The sequence below is a fragment of the Anopheles marshallii genome, chromosome 3 (genome assembly GCF_943734725.1).
Source record: "Anopheles marshallii chromosome 3, idAnoMarsDA_429_01, whole genome shotgun sequence".
In the NCBI taxonomy this organism is placed as follows: domain Eukaryota; kingdom Metazoa; phylum Arthropoda; class Insecta; order Diptera; family Culicidae; genus Anopheles; species Anopheles marshallii.
This window is the reverse complement of record NC_071327.1, coordinates 24,105,000-24,131,963: the sequence shown is the minus strand read 5'-3', so window position 1 is coordinate 24,131,963 and position 26,964 is coordinate 24,105,000. Positions and strand designations below refer to the sequence as shown.

General features: G+C 43.3%; 3 protein-coding genes across 3 annotated transcripts; 2 read left to right on the top strand and 1 right to left on the bottom strand.

The window, feature by feature from the left end:
* The first annotated feature begins 9,684 nt into the window (after nucleotides 1-9,684).
* LOC128714215 (uncharacterized) lies at nucleotides 9,685-15,772 on the top strand. Its single transcript, XM_053809091.1, has 5 exons — nucleotides 9,685-9,747; nucleotides 13,442-13,585; nucleotides 13,701-13,796; nucleotides 13,889-13,989; nucleotides 14,638-15,772. Exons 1-5 carry the CDS (start codon nucleotides 9,685-9,687, stop codon nucleotides 15,770-15,772), a joined length of 1,539 nt encoding a protein of 512 aa, XP_053665066.1.
* A 699-nt stretch (nucleotides 15,773-16,471) lies between these two features.
* On the bottom strand, nucleotides 16,472-19,013 carry LOC128711523 (PRKCA-binding protein). The gene is made up of 5 exons (XM_053806403.1): nucleotides 18,937-19,013; nucleotides 18,450-18,767; nucleotides 17,903-18,014; nucleotides 17,465-17,826; nucleotides 16,472-17,399 (listed from the first exon to the last, which is right to left on the bottom strand). Exons 1-5 carry the CDS (start codon nucleotides 19,011-19,013, stop codon nucleotides 16,472-16,474), a joined length of 1,797 nt encoding a protein of 598 aa, XP_053662378.1.
* A 1,486-nt stretch (nucleotides 19,014-20,499) lies between these two features.
* LOC128712399 (WASH complex subunit 2) lies at nucleotides 20,500-26,028 on the top strand. Its single transcript, XM_053807292.1, has 7 exons — nucleotides 20,500-20,559; nucleotides 21,133-21,225; nucleotides 21,310-23,425; nucleotides 23,510-24,343; nucleotides 24,392-25,262; nucleotides 25,305-25,813; nucleotides 25,883-26,028. Exons 1-7 carry the CDS (start codon nucleotides 20,500-20,502, stop codon nucleotides 26,026-26,028), a joined length of 4,629 nt encoding a protein of 1,542 aa, XP_053663267.1.
* Nucleotides 26,029-26,964: the final 936 nt, after the last annotated feature.

Below are 26,964 nucleotides of genomic sequence, written 5' to 3'. Positions count from 1 at the left end.
CAGTTCGTCCAGCTGTTTGGTTCACCATTTGCCTAAGGCTTTTTTTATGAGGTAACACTGTGTACACAGCGACTACATCGAAGCAGATTACCCTCACAGAGTACACATGGGTAACAAGGCTTTGCTACTGTTTGAGCAAATAAACACACGGACGATGCTCACAACCATCGAACGTGCATCACGGCTATCGCTACGACCAGCTAAACCTCGTCGACCAAACCAAACATCCAGACAGCTTCCAACGTGGGGAATGAATGAAGTTAACGAGCATACAGCGACGCAGACACCAGCGAACGGAGGGGTTTGGTGAGTTTATTTGCGGAACTTTGCGCATGACTCATCGCGAGGCACGAACGACATTACGCTATTGCAATGAACCCGCTGCGCATGTTTGAAGCCAAACTGGAGAAACCAACTAAAAAAAGGAAAAACAAAGATCATCAACTTGGATGGTTTTCGCGCTTACGATTGAAATTTATATATTGCGAGTAGCCGAAGAAGAAGATGGATGTGCTGATCGCATTAAGCGTTCGTAGTTTTATTATTTGTTTGCACATTTTAAGCAGCTGTTTATAGATGGTTTTATTGTAAGTTCATTGCACTTATCTATAATATAATCGCGTTGCTATAAAATAGAAATTCTTATGAGTCCCTGGAGTTGAATGATTTTTAGTACAAGTATCTTTTGGTACAGAGAGTTTTTTGGACAGTTTTTAGCATAGCATAATTTCTAATGGAATATAATGGAATAAATGTATAATTTCTAGAATATATTTTCATTTAATAGTGAAGTTAAAAGTTTAACTTCATTCGCTTGAATGGCAAATATGTAATGAAATGCTGCGTTAAATAGAAACCCTTTAGTATCGATGCTATAATTTGATGAAAACAACGTATACGAAGGGAATCTTGCATGGCAATTTATTTTTAATCGTCACATTCGTTCATTTTATGTACCCAACGATACATTACCCGTTACCATCAGCAATGATTACATGATATTAGAGATCATTGGCACTCTAACCAATGTGCTCGCAATGGCACGCAATCGCAGCTGTTAGATTGACCGAACGATTAAAATTCATTCAGCTTGGCTACCATTTACAACGCCAACCGTTCGTATCCCCATCGGTTTTTCCGATAGCGCGTGGACAGCTGTGTGGACAGACTCGTTTCACGCTCAAAAACTGGACCAATCGAACCGCCGAACTACTTGGCACATGGAAACAAAAAAAATACACAACACTATATAAAAAGTGGAGCACTTTACTGTGTTCGGCCGAGCGCATTTCTGTTCGCATGAGGCGGACCGCGTTAAAGGTTTGTTACCTTCCAAAATATTCAGATCGAGTTGAAGGTGTTCCACGCACAAGCATGCTCGAAATCGGTAAATTCCGGTGTGCCGGTGTGTCAGACGGGCGCTTGTTTATGTACGGCAAGGCAACACTTTCCCGACATCCATTTCCCTCCGTACGATCGCGGCACGGCGATACGATGCAATCGGTGATCTCGTTTGCGTGCTCGTTTGTGTTTTTATTGCCGCGCGATCGGACCGATCGCTAACAATAGATGAAGCAATTGCAGTTTGGCACGCTGGCCCACACCTTTGTGCCACGCCATGTAAGTGTGCTGTGCTGCGGTGGTGGTAATGTTTTCCCCCCATATGCCATGCGTAAAAAAATCCGGTTTCGAGCCAAATCGCATTCGGAACCGGATTGCTGGATCCGGAAATCAGCCGAAACCAGCGACCAGTGCTGGAAAAAAGGGCGAAAGGGAAAGTAGCGACTCGCGTGCGACCGCGTACACCCACTTCTTGGAAAAAGGATCGACGCAATTCGATTCAATACGATTTGGTACGATACGGTACCAAAAATAATCGACCAAATAGATTATTAGATCGCAGAAATGGATCGGATCGTAATCCGTAAGGGCAGCGATTGAGCACTGCAAAAAAAGGCTTACAAAGATAAATGTGACAAGTTAATCGCGTTTGGACATGGGACGCTGAAATTGGTACGACAGTTGTGCTTCAAAACTTAATCAGAAACTGCTCCGAATGTACAAGGTGAAAATTGTCTTTGAATAAGTAACGTGAATAATGTTACTGTAGAAAATTGATATATGGACATATGGTATGACGATTTATCCAGAAGCTTAAGATATGTAGAGCTTGAACATTGTTTATTTTATCTATCACTGGCCAAAATGACACTGTTCCTGTCATTTTACCATAAATGTTCTTGTTGTGATTATATACCAAAAAAGTATATCTTTATGGCAAAATTATGGCAAATACACAAAATAAAGTAGTAACAAAGTTTATGATTAATTTCAAAAATATCGCCGTACTTCTGGAGTGAAAATATTATTGATTTTTGGTAGAGGATTAATATTTTTATATGGTTTAATTTCTGCTAAAGCCACAATTGCCATTACCATATTTCAAACAAGCAAACTATGAAGTCTGCTTCAAATGCAAAAAAAAAATCCACTGTTTTTTGTTTATTTTCACTCTTCATTTTCGATCAGTTCCATTAGATTGATTCAATAAAAACAAATCGGCAATAGGTTCGTTTGCGTCACATGCTCAAAACCAGCATGAAAAATTCGCAACGATAGCCCATCAGTTCCCTTCATTGTCTGAGGGTTTTGTCGAGATTTTTTTTGTGTTCTTCCGGATGTACCCACTGCGCACACACTCACACTTGAGCGGTCAGCTGAAAATGTGCCAAATTCGGTGTCAAGCAGCATTATCATTTCACCGCTTGATCGTCAGTTACAGTTACTTTTCGCTCGCCAAGAGTCGATCACGTACAATCAGCTCGAAGGAACGGCACGAGACCTATGGTGGGCCTTTACTTATCCAGCTTTGGTATGACATCCGTCATGAGCGAACGTTTTCTTGTTGCGCCTGTGTATGTATTGTTGGCGGGGGGCGGTTTTGGTACAAGGTTGGAAATCAATTTGGTAACCCACCCGTCAACAATATGCAATCACACCATCGAAATTGTTGGAGGGTTTCGAGTACGGTACTGTGCCGTTTCTTGGGGCTTCCCGTGGATTCGGGTGTGCGTGCTTGTGTGTTGTGGACGATGTCATGGGTTTCCGTTTTGTTGGTGCTTTCTTAAGATTTACACCAAGCGGGCCTTTACTAACACCCGAAGCGTATGACTTCCGTCACCATCGCTCATACAAGAACGAAAGACTTCAAGCGACGAACCCCCGCTTAAAAATCGATCCTGCAGGGAAACAATGTTGAACTCAATCAGTGTAACGCTGCAGGCTCATTTTCAATGCTAGCACTAGCCTTGATCAACTCCAGGAAATGATCGTTCCACTGACCCATTATTGATTCGAATCGAAACGAGATAAAAACAAAATGCCCATAATTCCAATCCGATCCTCCCTATGGATTTCGTTTCCATTTCGGCTGTCTGTGCGGATAGCTAGGTCACGCTAGCTGATTAATGCTTTCCACACTGTTTTATTACCGCACCACATGCGTTCTACGTTTGGTTGCGATTGGTGGTGTATTCTTTCGTCTCACGCGCCAATAGCCGGAAAGCGATTTGTTGTGTCATCGTTGTAGCATCGCCGGCATCGCTTCCGGTGCCGCGGTTACCCGATTTCCGACCCAATGTAATGATTAATTTCGTACGTGAATTTCCCTTTTGTTTCTCCTTTTTTTACGCAGCTCCCATCTCGCTAGAACGAGGTAATGGTTAATTATGATTTCACGCGTTTCACGGGAAAATCTGATTAGCTGCTAATGCGTCTCAAAGCAATTTCGCTTTTGTTTAGCGCATGCGGCTCGGGATTATTATGCTCAGCTTCCCATACGAGCCAACGGTTAAGTCAATGTCCTATTATGCTTGGTTTCTCCACCGTTGGACGATTTATCACCCGTCATTAGTACGCATCCTACCGGGGGAGCATGGATGGAAAGTTTCTTGAACTTTTTGCTGGCCTACTTGGATACGGTTGGATTACTCACACACAACGAGCAAATGCGCGGAGGAAAGCTTTTCTCAAACACACGAAACATGTGTTTGGGTTTTCTTCGGGCAACTTTGCTGCACTAACTTTAATCTGCCCATCGATAATGGTGTGCTGCATGACGCAGGGTGACAAAAACTAGAGAAGCATCTAGCAAACAAAGCGTTTGCATTTCAGCCACTAGAAAACTAAACAAAATGTTTAACTCTGCAGTGAAACGCAAAAACTAGTTAATACGGCTGATCATAATTAAGCCGGCATAGCGGTATCATTAAGCGTTGTTTGTTGTGTTTTGTTTCATCAATTTCTTTTTGGAACTGACTGGTGGTTTGGTGCTTTTTTCCGCTTTTCCACTCAACACCATCGTTGTGTGTTTGCATTTTGATTTCTTTTCCGATGCAGATTGTCCAAACGGGGCCTGGTTTTACAGACGGATTTGATGCTCGATGCGGCTCATTAGGAAGTTCGTGCTCGCCGTGCACACGTTTGTCATGCATATCGTAATAATCATACGATCAGGAACCAACCAAGGGAAAGTGAACGAATCGCAATCGTATCAGACAGATCGTGTTGGGAGCAGCAGCATAACAGACGACAGATACTAATTGTTTCCTTTTGTAACTACCATGAAGATGTTGGATGAACAATAAAGAATACAAATTTCAATTCTGACCTTCACCGTTGTTTTCCATCGTTAAAGTTGCTAATTTTAACCTTTGGATGGTTCACAATCTCAATGCTTTGCCTTCGCTTTTTTTCTGTTTTAAGAAGATGATTGCTTCATTTTGGCAAAGCCATTCTGGGATGACAAAGAAAGAGCCCATATTTATGCATCTGTAGATTCACATTGTGTGTTAACTGATCGTTTAAACCCACCCGGTCTGCATAGGGTCTCTTTCCATTCATCACGCTAATGCAACTTAAGAAGATGCTCAGCGTCTCAAAGATTCCTCTTGAGGTTACACCATCCGTTTTTACCCACGCTTTTAACCTTCGCACCGTACCGGTGTGTCATCCGGCTATGCAGCCCCGGGCGGTATACGATCTGACCGTACACTTCTGGTGTGCATTTCAATGAAACAATCCATTCTTACATCAAAACGCCTTCTTTTCGAAGGTAGGAAGATCCAGCACTCCCACTTTTGGGCGCTAAAAAGAAAAACAAAAGATCTCTTCGGGCGGCCTGACACATGACTTTAATCGTACTGCTTCGGAAAATCGACCACCGACGGTAATGTTCGAGCGAATGAAATCAAGCCAACCAAAACCGTATTCATGGTGGCGAACGCTCATTGCTGGACCATTGTTTCCCACACTTTGGCGAAATACACAAAAAAGTAATGTATCTCAACATACCACTCAAGCAGCGTATTGAGTGTATGTGAAAAACAAAAACATGGCGACAGTCATACTGTGTTTTTCTCGTATACTTTACTCTGACTCTGGCAAGGGTTTGGTGAAAAACAAAAACTGCCATACCCTAACGAGTGTCGCGACGGTACTGTGGTTGAACCTGTCGTGTGGAAATGTGTATTTCTTGATATAATTTTCCAAATTCATTCATGTCTGGGACTGGTAAGCAGCCGGTTTCGAAACCCATTTTGTTAGCTGCATAAGAAACAAGCAAACACGATTCGGTGTGTGTTTCGTTTTTCGTTTGTTTTGTCAGCGACATGTACAGATAGATGCGAGCTGCATATACGTACCAGAGTTCGTTAATTTGCTCTCGTTTCAACAGAGCATAAGAAAAACATTATCACTTTAATTTAACTGCAGCAGCTTAATGAGCTGTGGCAGTGTGTGTTTTTTGCGACACAGTGGAAATGAACACATTAGCTTCAGACCGATGTAAAGTTTTCACTAATCTAAATCGAATAAATCTACCCAGCGCGAGCTGTGTGCAATTGGGTGGAAAATGAAATGTTGTGTTGATTGGAATTTCCCCGCGCTTTATAGTGGACTAGGTCCAAGCTAATTACTTTAGTCGTGGAGCTGCATTGGCTAAGCATAAAACAGTCATATGAAGAGCTTTCAACTGGAGACTTTGGGATGAAATAAAGATGTGTAAAAATACAACAAAACACAAGAAAATTGTGAGCGGTGTGTTAAATTACATTTAATTTGTTTGTACAATTAAAAATCCACTATTCTCATGGTGCCATGAGAAGCATATAATTAATTACATTACACACATCTTCTTCAAAACAAAGACACACTGAGACACAAATGGAGTGACTGGACTAACGAAATGCACTGAAAGAGCATTTCAAGGTTATCAATATGACGCATTCGCCAAAAAGTACATTTTTGCAGAATTTTTCTACATTTTTTCGGATACTACAGTGCGTAACATGAATTTACAACCACTTCGAATAAAAGTTGTATGGTTCGAAAAATCAAGAAAACTACAGAATCATTATATGAAATTTCGAATATATAGTTAAAAAAAAAAAGCTGATTCAACCATTTTGTTTGTTTATTCAATCATTTTGTTAAAATATTGAACTTTAAAATAGTGTAGACAAATTGGCGATAGAGCACCCACAAGACATTTGGATAAACCCAAAGCAAAATTATCCTGTAAATCGCTCTGGATGCATCATGATCTTCATAAACCAATGTGTCAAAATTAACTAATGCTGTGCCATGGTGAAGGATTACTAGGCTTTTTTATATTTTTGACTTAAAACAAGTCTTCTTTGCACACAAGCAGGCTTAGAATGAAAGCAAGACTTCATAGGACGTTTTAGGAATTATTTGTGATATCTCAAGGAACAAATGACGTAAACCAATTATGTGACGTACTGTAGTAATGACGGGGTCGGGATCAAATCGTATTCAGACTATCCTCCGTATGATTTGCTGGCCTACTATCATATCTTTACTATTAATTTAGTGAAGGAAAACCAAAACCGACAGAAAAGGTTGCCTCCAGAGGTTGCTATGTCTTGAGAAGAAGTATAGACATCAAGAACAATATTGTATAGAGATTTGTAAAGTTCTCTTAAAGACCATAAACTGATATACAAAGCGGCAACATTAAAGCTCCATCTTATGCTTCTAATGTTTCGCTCAACCTATGAATAAATTGTGATCGAAACATCTTGTTCATATTTATCAAACAAGTACGATTGAGTCTGTAACTGTAACACCATGTGAAATGCACCGGTAATACACATCAATAATACCTTACAATACACACCGTGCATGTATGCATTGCGCCGAGTGCAACGCATTCCACCGACCCCAGCGCTGTTTTGGAAAGTGAAGATGCTTTCAGCCTGCATCTGTGCAATGTGCACACACTTCCATTGTTCCATGGTTGCAGAGCAAATGTAACGCACAATTTCGCATACCATGATGGTGGTGCTAGGCCAAAGATGAACTGGAGTGCACTGTACGCGAGACAGCAAGTGAGAGCCCGTCATTAAGCTTACACGGTTTTGTACTAAGAACGGTGCAACTGGCGCCTGGACGAGTTTGTGAAACTACAAAAAGCAAACACGGCTATTGTGCAAAAATAATCATTCACCAAATGGCAGATGCGTTGTTACCGCATATCCCGCGCATGGGTGCAGATTCCCTCTTGGGTGGTGGGAAAAGATATGGTGAACCCACGCACAACAAACACTGTCATTATTTTTCCTTCGTTTTATATTTATTGTTTTGTTGACGCAATAGGGAACGCTGCAGAAAGGTTTTTTTTCTTCTTTGATTCAATAGAAGCAGAGCAATAAATAATATTGTTTTAGTTGATACTTTCGTCGCACTTACCGTTTGAAATCGGTCAATGTTTTCTCTAGACTAACTCCTGGGAATGGTTTCACATTCGAGCGTTTATGTTTTTAACTTCGTGGAAAGTGATTTTCATTTCAATTTTGCCAACCATGATCGAGCAGAAAATAAATGTTTTATTATTTCTCACCAGTCGCCACCCTTCTCGATGGTAAAAAGGTATTGTGGAGGGTATTTTTCACAACCGTACGAACGAAATCTTGCATCTTTCGATATGTTATTTCTTTGTTTCAGAATCACTGTATTTTTTGCTGTTGTGCTCGAACTATGGCGGCAAACTCCGTTTTAAGGTTAGGCTTTGTATTCCGAAAGCCGCGTGAAAACCATTAGCAAGCTGCATCTCGTAGCTGTTGATGGGTTATCGCTGATAAGAAGAAAGTGACGACGCGCCAAATCGAAAGCTTTTCAAATAGAAAAAAGGGAGCAGCAAAGCAGAGTTATTAACCGAAAATTAAGTCATCGCTTGATGGGAAAGTACGTTCCACCGTTGTCGATGAGTGAGACAACATTCAGGAAAAAGGGGGTGCGCAAATTGGGACGAGAAATAGTTTGAAACGAAAGCAACAGTGTTCGTCTTTGATTAAAATTGAATGTATACGCTCACTTTCGTTCCATGGTTTTGCTCTGTCGTCCCAATCATCACAATCTTAAAGGTACCAGCTTTGCATAACAATGCTGGATGGGCCAGCAGAATGCAATCATTAAAAGCAAATTGGTATGCTTTCGCTTCGTCTAACAATCGGCGTTAAATAACGACCAAACGACTTCATAAGGAAATATTCCACCAACTGGCGGAATATTATTAAGAAAGTTAATGATTTGCTAATTTGCATAAGCACAATTCCGTTGTATTGTAAAACGATTAAACGGGTTTCCCGCGCCGGGATAATATTTCCATTCATCCGGACAATTGGGTGTAATAAAGCTACGCATTTGCATCGACACAACCAGAAGACGTTCGTTCCCCCAAGAAAGTCGTCTGACAATGCGGGTGACAACAGCAGAATCCACGGCGCAACAACACGATTACACAATGGTTGATGGGTGACTTTCGATTTCGCAAAACGCACGCCAAGTAAGTCCCCGCGTAAGCTTCAGATCGGGAGGCCGAAAAAACCGGATATTGCCATGTGTTATCAGCGGCTGAGTGCCCAAGAGATTCACTCATGCAACCGAGCCCGAGCTGTACAAGGCATCCAAGACCAAGGCCTGTGCAAACGAGTTTTCCCGGTTTTTTACTAATACCCAGACGAGTTCCAAGAGACGATCTTCTTGCTCGCGGGAGGCTTAGCTCACCTAACACACATATTTTGATCGATGCGGAGCGATGAAAAAGGAAACAACAAAACTATGCGCGAATAACTCACCTCACCGCGAATCACCCCACAGCTGTACGAGTCGGCCGAGATTTTCTTAATCCTTAATTTGCTGTTTTTTTCGGGGTTTATTTTGCGTTGTGTTCGAAAGGTTTCCTGTTATTTTGCGCATTAAGCTCAATTCGTTAGCCATTTTCTTCTGGGATGCCATCATTTAGCACATTTTTTTAATTTTTATCGTCTTCTTATGTACTCTTCTACCCGTTTGTGTCTTCACAGGTCGTAAATTGGTTACGGGAACGCCAACCATCGCATCCTCGAAGCAATCGTTTCGAACAACATTATTTCATTCGGGACACAACGTTTACGGCACACCATGGTAAACGATCGTCTGACACGGATTGGCTGTTTGGTGGAAGTGATCGCGATGGGTACGGTGTAGAACAACCGACGTACTTATTGTGCAACAGCCGTGATTGACGGGGTCAACAATTGGAGTGATATTTAAATGTCAAACTAGACGTCGGGCTGAGCCGAACGCTATCAAACGCGAAACCAACGAACGGAAACTGCAACTATGGGATACTTTTCCAAACGAAACATATTCATCTACTGCTGCATATCGGCATGCTTATCATTGGTAAGTCACGGTTTTCTTATGTTGTTTTATGTCTTGTTGAATTTTCCATTCTTTTCTAGAGGAAGTAGACTGTTTACTGGAAGATCAAGAATATTTACTTAACAAAGTCGTCTCCTTCTAAATTCTTTCTAAATTCTTCGTTTGAAAGAGGAGGATAGATTCGACTTCTACCTGTACATAATCCACTTTAACTTGAAAAGAAGGAATGGTTACTGTTTTACCTTCTCATCTCAAAATGCTGAAAAGCATCAACTCAGCTATTAGTATTTGAAAATTCTACTCGAAATTAAATGCTCAATATGTTCCGGCTGGCGGATAAGTTTAAGCATTATCTAATCTCACTACTTAGCATTAATCGCGCCCAAACGTATCCGCAATAAAAGCCCAATCTTTATCGTCGTCTGTTTCGGTGATTATTCGTCTGTGAACTTAATTCATCATGACTGAAGGGTGGAGCGCAAAACGCATGACGATGCTCCCGGAGTACTTCGAACCTGCCCGTCCAATTAAGTCGTCATCGCTCGCGAACGCTCAACGCGACCATCGGTCAAAGCGCGGGTTCACTGACCGCGGAATGTGCGGGATCTTATAACAAAAGTCTACCACCCACACGGACTTCACTGCGCGACAAGCTTTTTGCGTGATTTGAAGTTAGTTTAAAGCTCCCACAATGGTTTCGTAAGGGATATCGAAAGCGGGAAAGATATTAAACTCTTACGCGAGTTCTGGTTCTTATGCGGGGGCCTGAACCATGCAGTAAGCTTCATTCTTAATGGTGTACATTAGCTATGCGTGTTTGTTAACTGCTCCATTGTTCTGGCAGAAGGAGAAAGGTGGCCATTTCCTTGCGGTTTCTCAAAAGTGTTGTATCGTGACGGAAGTACAGCTTCTGGTAGGCAACGCTTGAAGCGGAGATGTTATTCGTTTGACTATGTTTTGGCTACGCTTAACATTTTTTTTCAGTGTTCCCTAAACGTAGCGGCACAATGCCATCATCCGTACGGGCGATGCTGATTCACTGGACCGGTGCAAAACCGTCAAAAATTTCACTTCTGACCGCAATGCTCGCCTTCACCGAAGCTAAGCCCGCATCTGGTAGCCCGCTCAACCCTTACCGGCGCACGATGACGTACCGCGGACCACGTACAGAAGCGCGTGCGCACCGTGATGTGCTCACATGTGCGAATGTGGCCCCTTTTTTCCTTCGCGTAAATATACGCAACATTACCCGGACTGTGGTTTACGATGCGCGAGCATTCCCTCTCGGCGTCAGGGAGCTCCACTTAATTGTTGGTAGCGATTGACCACCGACTGACTGACCTTAATAAGTGCCCAAGGTTTCCGTGGAGATGAGATGTATGGGTTTCATCGCGAGTATCATCCCCTAACCCGAGCATGCGAAGAAAATGTGTATATGCTTCCTTCGTTTCCGCAGCGCAGATAAGGGGGACAAATTAGTGAAAGAAGCGTACGGAGGTCGATTGTATGTTACAGTTGCGCTGCTATTCCGGTCACCGGTCACCAACTGTATCAACGGGTGGCATTTTCACACCGGACAGGGTCAGCAGATGATTCCCTGCTGATAATGTGTCCAATTAAAATGTAAATGTAGGAAAAGGCTAAACATAATAAAATGTTTAATTTGAGTAGTTATTTAGCCTTTTTTGAGGAAAATGTATGAACATACATAGGATAACTTGTTGTTTGTTTGAGGCAAAAATTTGTAAACAATAGAGAATAGCACTACAAGGGAAGTTCGCTTATCATGGCGATACACAGTCAACATGCCCAAGAAAAAGTGGTCACTTTCGAGAAGCTCAGGGCCTTAAGAATATCTAATAAAAATCAAACCAATATACCAAATGTAACAGTGAACGAAGTGCCTCGAAATCACTATTTACAAAGTCCAGAAATTCCAAATTTCTTTAGAAATACTTTGAATGACAGATTCAAAATGATGATGATATGACAATGTTTTCGTTTATAGAATCATCTTTCAGTCGGTATCACTATACTCCATATCTGATCAGTGCTCCAAAGAAAGTCCTATAAACATTTCAATTCAAGTGTTTTTTTTCACATTCTCTGAATTGCGTACACTTTCTCTTAAAAATACTCCAGATTACCATTTTTCCTTTTTCCAGCTTTTGAGTGAATATGTTCACTTAAACCATCACTGAATCTTCGCTGAACCATGGTTGATCATGCTGTTCCAGTTCAAAATTAACGAACTGTTACTGGAATCGTACCCGTCTCCTTTGAATATTGCCGGGAAACGACCATCATTAGAGTACGCTCAAATTACCGCGACCGCAATTTCGTGCAATTTCCCTAATCATGAACGTTTTGCTTAATCACGAAGAGGGGGAAAAAAGGATACAGCTCACTTTAGCGCGGTGCAGAAGCTTTTTTGTCTAATTAGATATTCGCTACCGCTACTCCATTTGTGAAATGCATAGTATTGAGCAAGCAAGAAGAAATTTCCCTAATATTTAAAATGAAGATGTTTGCCGATCTCTTGGCGATCTGCTCGATCCAATCTATAAGCGAGAAAAACAAATTAAATAATACCTTTAGAAATTACTATCCAGTTAACAAACCGCTACTGTGGCTAAAGGAAAAACAGCTTCACCCCATTCCATTTGTACGGTCTCGTATGGTATCGTCTACTATGGGTATATCTGCAAGCAAAACTAGGCTTCATAACACTGACACGTCAATAAAAGCCGTGTAGTTCAATCGTTCAGCAAGAACGGTGAGTGCTTGAGTGTCCATTTTTGACTAGTCGTCAGATACCGCAATTGAATTCGCAGCTCTTGAGGTTTCCGAGTTCCCAGAAAGCTTCCGAGGTTTGTGCGTCGATCCTCGAGATAATCCGATATTTAATTTGAACGACCTGACTTCAAGTGTCTGTGAGACAACTAGCTATTCCTTGTAGGTCAATACCTAATATTTGTATCGTCTAAGAGATGATTTAGCTGTTGTGTTTTCCATTCTGATCAGCAAGTTTCCCTTTTTCATTAGCTCGATGTGGTATGCGTTGTGGCGCGAAACTATGTACGAAACGTACACTTGCCATTAGCACGCTTCTTCAAGTTCAAACTCATTCGGTTAGCAATTTAACATGCGAACCACTCAAGTTCGCCGCCACAGTTTGAGGTCAACGACGACGACCACGGTAGCAGGCATACGGACCTATACAGACAACACCGGCACACCGTAGACCGAAAGTAAAATCGAACCGAAAGGCAATGACTATGGGAGGGCGGTTGCAACATTGAGCCCATTACGCACGTTTGCTCCATGCCCCGCGCTATTTGGCGCTAAGGGTGGCACACGGTACAGGGTACACGACCGAACATTCCAGCAGAAAACAATCTTATCCATAACCACCAACACACGTTCGGGGTGGTGTATTAGCAACACCATCGCTGCGAATGCTACTGATCTCCGGTGTGTACTACATCCATGCCCATAATGCAAGCATCGAGGCAAACCCCGTGTGTTCCTTTCGCTTTCCGGTTGCACAGTTTCCCTTGGGTGTGTATTGTGCCTTTAGGTTTTAATTTTTGCTGTGCTTATTGTATTTTTTCTTGGTTCGATTTCTGCCCATGGAAATGATCATTTCCTGGCCCCTTCAACCGACATATTTTCAAGTCACCTATTGACATTTTTTTTATGATTTCCTTCGCAGCTTACCTATCTGGTGGCGTTCTCTTGCGAAATCTCCTGGATATTGGAGGCCCGCGGTGACCTGCCCATACCGGCCTATCTGTTGTGCGCCCAGTTCTTCATACTCTTCATCTCGTCCGCGATCTTGATCCATGGACTGTCCACGGTAGGTGTACGCAATGTTTAACCATTAACCATTCCAAACCATGCACCAAAATCCAATCAGAATTCTTCACCGTTAAGCTTACACTTTGCTATCCAACTTGTTTACCCACCCACAGGGCATTTCGTGGGGTCTTCTCAGCTGGTCGATTATAATCGGTGTGCTGTCGGTTCCGGAACTGGCACTAGTCATGTACATGACCATACAATATTGGGTAAGCATGGGGTCTGCGGGTTGTGGTTCCGGTGGTCACTATGATCCATGGTTTCACTCGGTTTGCTTTCAACTCTATCCTCTCATTTGCAGGGTCTACAATCGGCGCACGGGCTAACGGAATTAATTGGATATTTAATACGTTTAATAGTCAACTGCTTAGCACTGTTGTGCGTTATTCCGACAGCATTGAGGTAAGTTATGAGTAGCCAATAGGTATTTGTTAAACAGTTGGTTAATGGAAATCGAAATCAAAACATAGCAACGTGATACGATAACGTCAGTGGTATTGTGGTGGTGCGTGAGGGTGCCTCAACAAATGTGAAGAGCCATTGAGATAGATAGAGAGTAAAAATCAGTCAAAACTTCCTTAAAAGCTGCCTTAACTCCAGCGAGTTTTCATTGACTTGCGTGAGAAAAATTTCATTATTGCGCATTATCAATGCACATAACATTGCCCTTTTCTGTTTTTTCTAGCCATTTTAGTATGAAAGTTGAATAAAATATAGATCTATATGAATCCATTCGTTTTAACTAACCGCCTCAATCAATTTAAAATTATTTCATCATTAATTATGTATCGCCGTTTTAATGGCTGGTTGATCTTTGAATATTGAATATGTTTTATCAATTAGTTCATATTCATCGTATACCCTAATTAATACTTCTGGCTAATTACCTTCAATAACAGCAAGAGATCTTGATCGCATCACCAAAGCAGCACACTAGGATCCAGCATCTTAATAGCAGCAAATCAATTTAAATATCAACCATCACTCATCATCAAACGATCACCTGTTGAAGATCATATTTTAATGTCATTCCAATTCGTTTCGTTTTAGATGGCGACAGGAGAAGAAAGTATTATCCCAGCTCGAATCACTTGCCTCCCGACTGCAGCTGACAACACCAACTCCCACTACGCCTTTCAACGCCACCACCGGCATGAACTCACTGCGAGCGAGCAAGCGAAGCACTCAGGGTGCACCGAACGGTCCTAGTCGAAGGCCTTCGACGGGTTTCGATAATCCCGGGTACGTGCCGCACGAAAACAATTCCCTGGACATCGTACAGCAGTACACGGCGTACAACAACCTGTACGGGTCACAGAGCGAATTCAACGCCAGCATTTTCGGGTTATCGCCCGCGATGCCTACCGGTCCGCCACCGCTCGTGACCGAGTGCAAGAAGACACAGTCACTGCTCGATTTGCGCTTTATCTTTCCACCAAAGTTTCTCTCGACGCACGCGACGATCAGTGAGAAGAAATCCAAAGACTCATCCCCGGCGGCCGACGAACCGGACAGTATACTGCACAACAATCTAAAGAACCAAATCCACAACAAACTGCACGACGTGCCAGAGAACGGCACATTGCGACAAGCACGGGAGAAGGACACGAATGCTTCGATCGATCACACAGGCACGATAGCGACACTGGCCAGTGACGGACCAGCAGCTGCTGTAAACGATCCGATCTACTACACGATCGAATCGACCAAGAACAACAAAATATTGGGCCGTAACTGTGTGTCGCTCGAGAATTTGGGTAACATTACATTCTCGGAATCGCCACTACCCGCAAAGAAACACGACCAACCGCATTACCGGTACGGACAGAATCTGCTCAAAAACTACGCCATGAATCCGTGGAATGTGCTCGCCTACAATCCAGCCTACAGTGCCTATCCGGCGGCCTATTACCACTATCACCTGATGAACCCGTACCATCTTTATCAGCTCCAGCACCATGGTAACTACGGTGGAGCTGGTGGTGCGATGCCTCCCGGCGGCTACTTCGCAGGGCATCCCCATGCTGGACTTCACGGTGGACCTGTGAGCTACGGCAAGAGTCACTCCCAAATAGCAAGTTACGGTTATGGCAACAACCTGTATCTGAACGGTGCCACCGACAGTCGACAGTCGCTCGGTAATGAGTCGGACGATTTTCGAAAGTATCGCGATGTGGCACTATAGTAGCGGAGCATTGATTACCAACTTGCGTATGAGATAGCAACTGTTATCAGTCAAACTAAGGGATCAAGCAATAGTAGGCAAGGTAGATATAGTCGAAATACTCAGATGCAAAAGATGGTAGGATTACGGGATAAGACAATAACGACACAAAAACACGAACACATCGACTGAGTTACCTCAAGTATAAATAATGAAATAGAAACATACATAAGATGGTTTAGCAGGGTGACGTTTGCTACGTTTACTTCACTGCAGTCCACGAAGACCTCGTGTGAGCTTGGGATGTAAAGCCGCTTACACCTTGTTGTTTAAAGAATGTTATTTATTGTACGTTAGTGTAAGTAACGCATTAAACTACGAAACGAGCAGTAACTTGTGTTCCATTTCTTTCCCAAGTATACTTCGAAATCTGAATGAGCTGGAAGTGCATCATACAAAATCCTCGAATTACAATTTTCAGTGCAGCTTTATTCATGGTCAGTTGGGTACAACTAAAATCGTTAAAAGTTTTTTCACCTTTCAATCTCCAACCTCTATAAAAGGTAGAAGAGTTGGTTCACATTGTGGAAAGAAGATTTTTCAATCTTACTGGTTGCTAAAATTCGTCCGATACTATTGCAATACCGAATATTGCTGATCGTCTGCGAAGAAATCCCAGCATGAAGTTTTCCCCAAAAACGCAAATGTGATCCTTTCCGTCTACTTATATAACTCCGGCACGAGTAGATCATCCATGAGATTGTGACTACTGAGAGGTTTGCTTCCTACGGATAGATCAATACCCGCAAGTCCCAGTTCGTTCAGCAGATCATTCTCCGAGGGTTCCGTCGTCGATCCCTTGCTGAGGTCTATGTCCTCAAAACCTCCCAACAGTTGTCCACTGTCATCCGCTCCATTGGACCGCTCCAAATCTCTCGCTGCATTCAGTTCACCCGATTTCGGCGTTTCCAGTTGTTCGATAGCTTCTTCCGCCTGTGCTACATCCTCGTCTGTGTACTCTTCTGCCTGAAACTTAATAGCCGATTTGTACTGAAACGCACTCGCCTTCAGGTCTACCTCGATGGGGAATAGATTTGGAATGCCTTCCAATCGTTCGACCGTTTCCGACGCAAGCGTAGCTAACCCCTCGATGAACTTGCGAAGCTGACCCGCCAGATCTCGGGCATGTTTGCACTCCAGCAGCTCGATCTTCTCCAGCACATCGCTACGTAGCTTGGCGAACTTTAACCGCGCATCCTGCCGGCAGCGTAGAATTAACCGGTATTCATAGTTGCCCGTCTCCACACGATACAGTGGCTCCTGGATCGCCGCATATCCATGCTCTTCGTCATCCATCTCCTTTATCTTGAGACAGTAGGACAGATAGCTGAACTTTGCGTCCGCATACCGCTTGACGGTGAGCTTTGTGTCCGGGATGGCCTTATGCAGATAGGTGCCCATGTCGGCTAGTATCGGCTTTAGCGATTTGATCATCTTGATGCCATCCTTCTCCATGTTCCGGTGCAGCTCACCGAAAATGCGGAACGCTTCCGATGCACGCGGCTGTGGCTCTCGGACACTGATCGAGGCAAACATATTCCCGAACGCCTGGTACGTCTGCAACACATCAAAGTGCGCCTTCAGCATCCTGCGTGCGCATTAGAAAACGTCCGTTAGTAGTGGCTACTTCAGCAAAGATGACGTAGAACTCACCTTCTAGCGTGATCCACCAGCCCCTTGTACATCGTTTCCGTTCGTTCCAGTTCCTGCAAACGTTTCACCAACGAATCGTTGCAAAGGATGGCCCGTGAAAGTCCCAGTGTGTCGGCCGTGCTGCTGGACATCCGTTCCACCAAGCGATGCTTCATCTTCTTTAGCACAATGTCAAGCGTTTCGCCCTGGGTCGGATCCGCGTGCAGCTTGTTGTAGTGTATCATCACCTCCTCCGTGGCCGATTGTATCATTTTCGCCACTTCCACTTTAGTTTTGCCCTTCACGGAAACGCCATTCACGCCCAGTAGCTCATCGCCACTTTGCAGAGTTCCTTCACGAGCCGCAGGAGTGCCGTCGAAAACCTTTTTCAGTTGATTAGATAATTAAGCCATTACAAGACATATTTTGTCAATTAAAGAGAAATATCGGGCAACATACCTGGACAATGTACAAACATGGACACAGAGGTGCACCCCCTCCGATGCTTATTCCGATCAAGTTGCTGGTATCCTTTTTGATCACCACCGTACCAGAGCTGACCGTCATACCCCTGAGTAATGCAAAATAAATGCTTTTTGATTAATTTCTTTGTGTGTTGTATAGATTTGGGGATTGACCATCTCCCATTGAAGAGTATTGGACAGGGTTCTAAAATAAATATAGCAAAATAAATCATTAAGCTTACTGTTCAAACATTCTTTTGCATAAAACATAAGCACAAAATAGCAACTTGCGCATTCATCACACGACCGATCTAGAATTTGTGTAACAATCCATTTTTATCAATGTGTCTTATTTGTCTACTCTTTCAAGAGTTGTTCTGATTGGAATCCCGTAGCACCTAATCGCATCCTGCAAAAGCTACAAACTACCCTCTCATATCAACCCCCGATTTTTTCACACCCTTCAAGCACATTCTCACACGAGCAAACGCAACACGAACGCTAGTACAATCAAAAGCCAATACGACACACAGCACACTTACAGGCGCTCCATTTCCTGGCGCTGGCAGAGCATTATGATCTTGTTATCGTCCACGCAACCGTCCGCGTACAGTACCGGATCCGGAAGATCATCATTCGACGCGAATGCGATCTCATCCATGCGCTTGCCGCCCTGGTCAGATTTTGTTTCATCTTTTTCATTTGCATGCTTTTTCGACTCCTTCCGTCGGTCCGTGCGAATTAGCCTGGATCCCGGCCCTGGTGAACCGATGGCAATTAGCGTCGCGTCTTGGTCATCACGAATCGGTTCCTCCTCCACCACAATCTTGTTTGCTGGACGGAATTGTTTGCTAGCCGTACTGGAAAGGGAGTTTCCATTTTGCGCAATCGTTTTCGGCAGCAGAAAGGTAGGAAGTTAGTCGCAAAACCATGAATTAAAGTATCCAACGCCCCAACGTTGCGTACGGCATTGCTGGATGTTTTTAAAGCTTCGCAGCTCTGACGCGGATGCCTTCCGCTGCTACTCACTTGTCGTCCTCCTGGTCGAATGTTAACAGTGCCGTTGTCTCTTCACACCACGGTTCAGTATCCTTGCTACAATCCATTGTTGAGGTTTAACTACACGTTCGCGAAGTGAAGCGTTTGTCGAATATAGGCACAAATTTAAGAAACAGCACTTTAAGGGAATCTTCCACGGTGCACATTGAAAAGTGGAGGGTTGGAATCAATGAAACACACTTACACCAATGAAAATTGAAAAACCACACTCAAATGAAATGCACACAACATTACAAACAGTACAAACATCGAACGATAACGACACAACGGGCGAGCATGCGTAAAATGCGCCAAAGGATACCAGCCTTTCACCAGCTGCGTATGCAAACAAGTAGAAACATATGTTTTGGTTGCTTTCAAAATGATTCGGAGCACGTTTTCTAGACGGAGGAAATACCAGAAATGCTTCTTGATCTAGTGTTTCGTCCACGACACATTATTGGGCCGGCTTTCTGGACACTCTCGAACGGAAAAATAACATTAACATTTATGCAAAACACAATTGGCCGGAACGGAAATGGGTAAGTAACGAAAGCAACCAAAAACCTGCTATTCACATAAAATTCATATCAGCTGATGATATAAATCAGTGCGGGCTTTGTGTTCTCTTGTTTAGCTTACATTTTGTCCTCCTCGTAGAAGTAGTCATAGTCGCAGTCCTGCAACATGTTGGGGGGTAGATAATTATTTCCGGCACTGGTACCACTGGTTGTTTGGGCAAGCGAAATCTGAACTAACGAGACAAGTGTACTTGTTGGAATCGATCGATGCCGTTGACAAAACACGCATGTACGGTACGGATCATGCGCAACAATTTGTATAGTAAATTGACGTATGAATCAGTGACACACGTGTTTCTGGCTAGATCTGTTTGAAACATTCGCCTGAGATAAATTTCCCGCTTCAGACTTTATTTATACTAACATTTACAGATATAGATCACGAAAATGACCTGATTGCTGTATTTCTGATATCTCACTATCTTCTGATGACAGAAATTGTACCCGCTTTTGTCCAATGTGTTTAAAACGCCCGGAGCATCTCAACCTTACGATATAAACACGCTCACTCACACTACTGCGTCTGTTTGACAGCATTACAAAGTGGCAAATAAGCAACGAAAAAACAAAACAGTGTAGTAACAAAAAAATCCCTCGTATTTTTAGAAGTAACATCCAAGTTTATGGTTATTACAATACGCTGGTGATATTACTTTTTGTTTTAAAATTCGCTTTCGGTGTGGTTAAACCCGGAGAGTTATTCATCGTTGAAACAGTTACAGTGATCTTGATGCAGACCGAACCGAAATGGGAGATGATATGCAATTGTAGGGCAGGCAACCTTTCAACTGCAGCCGAAATGGTTATCTGATAGCGTTGGAGGCAGTACAAAAAAGGGCAAACTATCGTGATCGTGTGTTAAACTGTGGAACAAATCATTCGTGCTCGTTCGAATTGGATTTTCGTGCATTGCAGATCCATCGGAGTGGTGACCAAACAAAATGGTATGATATATTGATCTGGCAAAAGGGCAATGGGGCTTGAAGAATCTTGCCTTTTGCAATGGTACTTTGTGTATATACCGTCCGTGGATGTGATAAGAAACATTGTCCGCTGTGTGTGGATTTGATCTTCCTACGCAGCATTCGTTATGATTCACTGCAAAGTACCAAATCGCAGTTGGCCTTGCACTCGTTGGTTGACTGATATGTTTTGCTTCTTTACCGAAACTTATGTGTGCATTGCAACGGGGTGGTAAATACACAACGCCCGTTAACTCATTCAATCATTATCATTTAGAAACTGCCGCCCTGGCATCCCCCTACTCGACCAAATCATGTACTGATTTCGGTATGAAGTGATGACTTATTTACTACACATTCGTTGCCATACGCTAGCCCACGGCCAATACCGGACACCGTGAGTGGCTATTCCGTATTCCAATTGTGTCTTGGAGCGTGGAGGAAATTTTTATGAAACGGTTTTCCTTCCCATCTCACACCCATTTTCGGAGCTTTGATTTACGATTTGATTTCAAGCGAAATTTGACTTGGAAGTGCACGAAAGTTTGTGGGCAAGACAAAAAAAAATACCCACGGCTTTTTAATTGAACCAACGATAGCGATGATTTGCGCAGATTCATGATAGCCAATCTGTTTCCTTACAGGCACTCACGCCGGAAGAGCTTCGCAAACGTATTCCGAATTGGTCTCTTGAATCGGACGGCCAACTGTTGCAGTACATGGTTTCGATCGCGAAGGTAAGATCGTCTTTTTTGCACAGTGTCTTGTGAGATTATGTTGCCTAACTAAAGTTGATCATCCGACTATTATTTCCATTCTAGAACGTGGAAAATTTATGCAGCAGAACTAGAGAAAACTTAGACAGCTTGATGCTAAATGTAAAACACTCGGAACTGGCATTAGCGAACGCAACGAATCAGTTTTCTGCCGTGGAACAGGTGAAATTTGTTGAAAACCGTGTCGAAGAAGACGATGAAAGTTTCTACGGATTGCGCCGGCGCCGTCAGCAAGTAGATGAACCGCGAAAAGAAGCAGAACAGGAGCAAGTCGACGAACGGACACTAGACGATCTGATCCAGCTAGCAGTGGAACGATCTACAGAACGAATGTATCAATCGTACGAGAAATTTCCGCTTCCGCTATCGGACACTGAATCGAGCGATGAGGATTATCCCGCACCTGCAAGGCGAACAATAATGCAAGCCGTACCAACGACCTACGCATCGGAACGACTCTTGCCGCTTGTGATTGGTACGCAAAATTGGCATAACAGTTGGCACGTAGGATTGAACGCTGGATACGGATCAGATTCGGATCGAAAAGAAGAGTACTCTGACTCACCGAGTGAAACGGATGACGGAGGAATGTTTCCATCTCAACCGAACAGCAAACAGCACACTCCGTCCGAATCGGAAAGCTCAATCTGGGGTACGGAGGGTCGAAAACGGGCACCTTCCCTCGATCCCAGCATCACTGGGGACGATGGATCGTCCATTTATTCGTTTGCTAGTTCGTCGAAGGTTCCTCGTACGTTGCCAACCAAGCAAGTCGTGGTTGGACGGTCGGACAGTTCAAGGCTGAAACCCCCAAGCTTATTCCCAGAAGAACCACCGCCAGAAGATGGCCGGCCATCGAAAAGTGAACGCGGACTGTTTGATGATTCGCCAGAGGTGGACGAACCAATGCCAACACCAACACCACAGCCGCGTCAAACAGTGCCGGTAAATGACACCACAAAAGCCTTCTTTAAAGGCAACACCCAACCAGCTGCGCGAAAGCTGGTTAATCTGTTCGATGATGAACCACCGGAACCGTTGCAAGACCCGTCAGTGTTACCGGAACGAAAGAAAACTATTAACCTCTTTATCGAGAGTGACGATGATGAGGACGAGGTTCTGGAGAATGTTCGCAACAATAATCGTACATCGGCGATCGACCCGAAGCAACCGATATTGAATCAGGTACCGAAACATCGTGGATCGGCACTAACGAGTCCCAAACCGATGCCGGAATTGATTGATGAACTTAACAACAATTTGCGAAAGCAACATGAACCTTCTGCTGGGCCAGAACTGTCGCGAGTTGTCTCGACAGAAAGCAATCGACATCGTCCCGTGCTAGCAAATAAGCAACGGCCAGAAACGAATCTTTTCGACGATGAACCACCATTAGATACGTTCGATCAGTTGTTTAATGCGGCAAAAGTTTCCGCTAAGCAAGCTGTTCGACTTATAGACCCACCGGCACCACAGATGACCACAAGTGCGGTGAGAGATAAAATAATCGTAAATCTATTCGCCGAAGATGACGAGGACGATTATGGTGGTATTGTGGTGGGTAGCAATGAAACAAAATCGCCAACAAAATCACCCCAACAAGGAACACAAAATATTTCTGGTCGTATCATGCCACCCAAACCGGTAGACCGGTTGCCCGTGGGAAAGAAGAAATCTATCTTTGATGAATCGGAATCAGAGGAGGATGCTGAGGCCGTTTTGTTTGGAGGTTCCGGGAATGTGAATCCGGTTGGGTCAACAATACCAAAAGCTACACCAAAAGTGATCAAGTCTATATTCAGTGATAGCTCCGAAGCGGAAGATGACGATGATGAGGCGCTGTTTGGAAAATCCTCAAGTATCTTGAAGGATAAATTAGATGCATTGAAACGGAACGTTGGTACAGTGGGTGCACATACAGAACAAATTCCACCGAGTAAGATGGAAAATAACCTTTCCAGCAAAAGTAAATCACTTTTTGACGAAGATTCCGACAATGACCAACTTGTCCCAAATGATCAACCATTGGTCGGAAGCTTATCAAAACCAGCAGCCGTGTTGGAGCCTGTTAAAACTACGAAAAACGCTCCGAGAGTGTCTTTATTTGATGATGAACCACCGTCTGACGACGAAGATGCACTGTTTGGCAAAAGTGCTACAAGTAAAGCAATTTCCCAACCTCGATTGGATCGTGTTGAGGACAAACCGAACAAAGCTGTAGTCTTAAACAAACCAAAATCGGAAGAAACTGATATTCGGAATAATGAAGTTCAACAACAAGCTGTTTCAAAGGATGAACTTTTCGCTGGGACTCAATCTGATGAGAGTGTCCCAAAACAGTTACTGGAATCGATCAAATCTCAACCCGCTCGCAAAGAAGCTCCCGTCGATTCAACTAATATTCGAAGTTTGATTTTGAAGAAATCCATTTTTAATTCGGATTCGGAAAGCGAAGAGGATGATTCTATTTTTGATACCGTACCAAAAAGTGCGACAATTATGAAGAATACAGCGACTCCACCGGATGCTAATGTAATGGTAGGCGAGAGGGAATTATTCCCAGAACAGGAAGAATCGAGCCAGATGCAAGATACACCACCAAACGATGTGGAGGTGCCATCAGTTGAGATAAAAGCAAATGTTGAAGAGGATACGAAATCAACTGATGAACAAAATGAAGAAAATTCTTCACAATCTATAAAAAACGCCGTACAGAACGAGTATAATGGCGTAGTTCAAATGCCAGTTGATCAAACTCCTTTTGAGGGATCGACGTCTAAGAGTGGTAACGAACCTTCTAGCGATGGTAGGACGTATAGTATCGAAGAAAAGGATGAATTTCCTCACACCAAACCATGTGATGAAGTGGAAAATTGTAGACCAACCTTAGAAATTGTGATTCCCAGTAATAATGTCCAAGTGGATACCGAGCATAGTGAACTCTTTGCGGTTGAAAGATCAGAGAATATCGAAAAGAATCACAACGAACACGGAGTGGACGAATCAAATACGGGAATGATGATAGCAAATGATATAGATTATTATCTGCACACGAATGAAACTACTAAAGACGAGAGCAGTAAACTGGCTATAAATGGCTCAGTATTTGAACAAACATCACCAACAGCACCTCTGACGCCTCCTTCAGCAAAGTCTGAACCAAAAAGTGCCTTAACATTCAGCCCAATTGGTTTGTTCGATGACGTACCACCACCGGATGATGGTGACGAAACGGACGATGCAACACAACATCGGCAACACCCGCACAACACCGTATCCGGCGAGCCAGCGATGCCATCGATCATGGACGATACAGCTAGCTACCCAACAGAGTCACAATCGCTTAACTTCATACCGAATAGTGGAATTGGTGGTAACCGTTCACGGTATCTCTTTGACGATGAACCACCACCGGATGAAGCAGATAATGCCAGGCCAAAGTCTAATTTTGATGATCTGTCTGCCGGTCGGATGGGCAGCTCAGTTAGTAAAGGGCCGTTTGATAACGTCGCTCCTGCCTCGTTACCTCCGATGGTGGAGGACAGCAATCGTGTAGATTCTACCAAACCTGGCCGTCTAAAGGTTAACAAATTGAACACTAAAATTAATATCAACGTTGCAGCCCTGTTACCCGGTGCAAAAAGATCGAGCGGTAATGTTAGCAGTTCGTCGGAGAAGGTCCTTAATGATGTGAATAATGATGCGATCACTGCTAACCAAATGAAATCGACACACTCCGGAGATGTATCAACTAGTGAAAAATTAACAGGCTTAAACAAGGGCAGAGCAAGAATACCTACCAAACGTAAACCTCCTTCTCGGCAGAATCTTCGCGCAGGAACTGGAACGGGAAGTTCCTCACTGCTGAGTTCCCCCAGGGAAGAAGAACACATTCAAAACGATGCTGAGAAACCAACAGCAGATGATCGTATTGTCGTTGGATCGGAAGGAAAAATAGAGCACATTGAAGCTGGCCTACCGCAAACGAATTTCTCTCCGCAGAATCATCTATCTTCGTCGCCCAAAGTGGTACAGCAAAGCGTACCGAAGCGCAATGATGATCCATTCGTTGATCGTTTGAGTGCTAGTGTACGAAACCCAACGAAACGATCGGTGCTACCTGATGGTACTGAAGGTGCTAAACCGGTGGCAGTCGTTTCGGTTCAGAAAACAGTGGCAAAGCCTTCGACCAAATCCATTTTTGACGATAGTGATAGTAACGGTGAGGATAACGATGTGTTCACCAGCAAACTACCATCCAAGGCGGTTCCTATTAAGAAACCAGCTCCGGTACAAGAAGCACCGACCAAACAACCACCGAATGTTGGTAGCCGAAGTATTTTCGTTTCCGATGACGAAGACGACAATGCTGGTGACGGTGAAGATGATCTTTTTGGTACGAAAGTATCATCCATTGCTGGTCAGCTAAAATCTAAAGGTGTGGAGGCGTCCGCGTCGCGTTTGGGAGCTAAAACGGAACGGAAGGGTCTGTTCGACGATGACGATGATGGCATGGACGATGATGATGATCTGTTCGGTAGTAAATCCAGTAAGTCACAATTATTTGTACGAACTAACATTTACTTAATACTTATTTGGTTATTTTGTCATTCATCAGGAACAACCGCCAAAGTTAACAACCATCAGCTGCAATTGGATCAAACCAAGGCGGGAAGTAGATCCGTTCCGATCATAACTAGACCCCTTACGACCACCACTCAAACGGGTGATGATCCGTTGGCGGATTTGTTAGCCGATTCGTGAAACACGGAACATCTACGGCAGCCGGGCATAAAACGATTGAGAATCCTCTTAATTCCGGGGTTTCGAGTTTTTTGGTATTATTAGGTGTATATGCAATTTATAACATATAGCGGAAAGAATAATTGAACAAACAGCGCAGAATTTTTGCTAGGGTGTGGTTGGAGCGGCATCAAATATGTACTCCCGCAAACCATGATCATCATTGTTAACTGCCTACCGCTTATGCTATTGTTATCTAGTCAGATAAAGGAAATTGAATTTGAATGAAGCATGTATATCCATTTATTATGCCTCCCCTTTATTCCCCTATATTCCAGCACCGGATTAAGAAGGCCTTTCTCCCAACCAAATCAAGTCACATTCCACATCTTCGGAGATGTTTAACATACAATTTCATCGAAACAATGCACATTAAATGTGAGGTAGAAAGTGATCGATATAAAAAAGAGGAATTTATTAGCTGAATTTGTGCAACTATTCCATTGTTTGTTTTTCAGATTTGTAGAAGTTATGTTTTGTTTCTTTATACTCCAATGTAGCAAAAACTCCACCTTACTTTTGTTGGGATAAATAATGCACTCGGGCACACGGGATAGGTGTGAGAAGATGTTAACCAAATTTTATTGTATGAAAAAGCGAAAAAATAGCAGAAGCGGAAACGGTGTAGAAAATGGAACATAATAAGTAAAATAAATCAATTATCTAGATCTATAGCAATGTAAAGACAAAGTTTCTTGTGTGGCTTTAGAAAAGTAGAAGCAACTAATAATGGGTGAATCTGATGACCGAAAGAATGATTCCAAAACGCTATTCTTAAGACCCAAGAATCCTAAAAGATCTCAACGTGTTTGAGATGCTCCTTACTCCTTTATCGAAGATCCATGGGAATGACTATTGTTAAAAGATTCATTAGTTATCTCAACACTGGAAATAACA

Excerpts from the sequence above, each read along its gene's own strand:
- LOC128714215 (XM_053809091.1), top strand. The coding sequence starts at position 9,685 with ATGGGATACTTTTCCAAACGAAACATATTCATCTACTGCTGCATATCG. Across the intron at positions 13,797-13,888 it reads ACATGACCATACAATATTGG|GGTCTACAATCGGCGCACGG; the intron begins GTAAGCATGGGG and ends TCTCATTTGCAG. Across the intron at positions 13,990-14,637 it reads GTTATTCCGACAGCATTGAG|ATGGCGACAGGAGAAGAAAG; the intron begins GTAAGTTATGAG and ends GTTTCGTTTTAG.
- LOC128712399 (XM_053807292.1), top strand. The coding sequence starts at position 20,500 with ATGGGGCTTGAAGAATCTTGCCTTTTGCAATGGTACTTTGTGTATATA. Across the intron at positions 20,560-21,132 it reads TGTATATACCGTCCGTGGAT|GCACTCACGCCGGAAGAGCT; the intron begins GTGATAAGAAAC and ends GTTTCCTTACAG. Across the intron at positions 25,263-25,304 it reads CCGCAAACGAATTTCTCTCC|CGTACCGAAGCGCAATGATG; the intron begins GCAGAATCATCT and ends GGTACAGCAAAG.
- LOC128711523 (XM_053806403.1), bottom strand. The coding sequence starts at position 19,013 with ATGGATTGTAGCAAGGATACTGAACCGTGGTGTGAAGAGACAACGGCA. Across the intron at positions 17,827-17,902 it reads CATGTTTGTACATTGTCCAG|GTTTTCGACGGCACTCCTGC; the intron begins GTATGTTGCCCG and ends CAACTGAAAAAG. Across the intron at positions 17,400-17,464 it reads CTGGTGGATCACGCTAGAAG|GATGCTGAAGGCGCACTTTG; the intron begins GTGAGTTCTACG and ends ATGCGCACGCAG.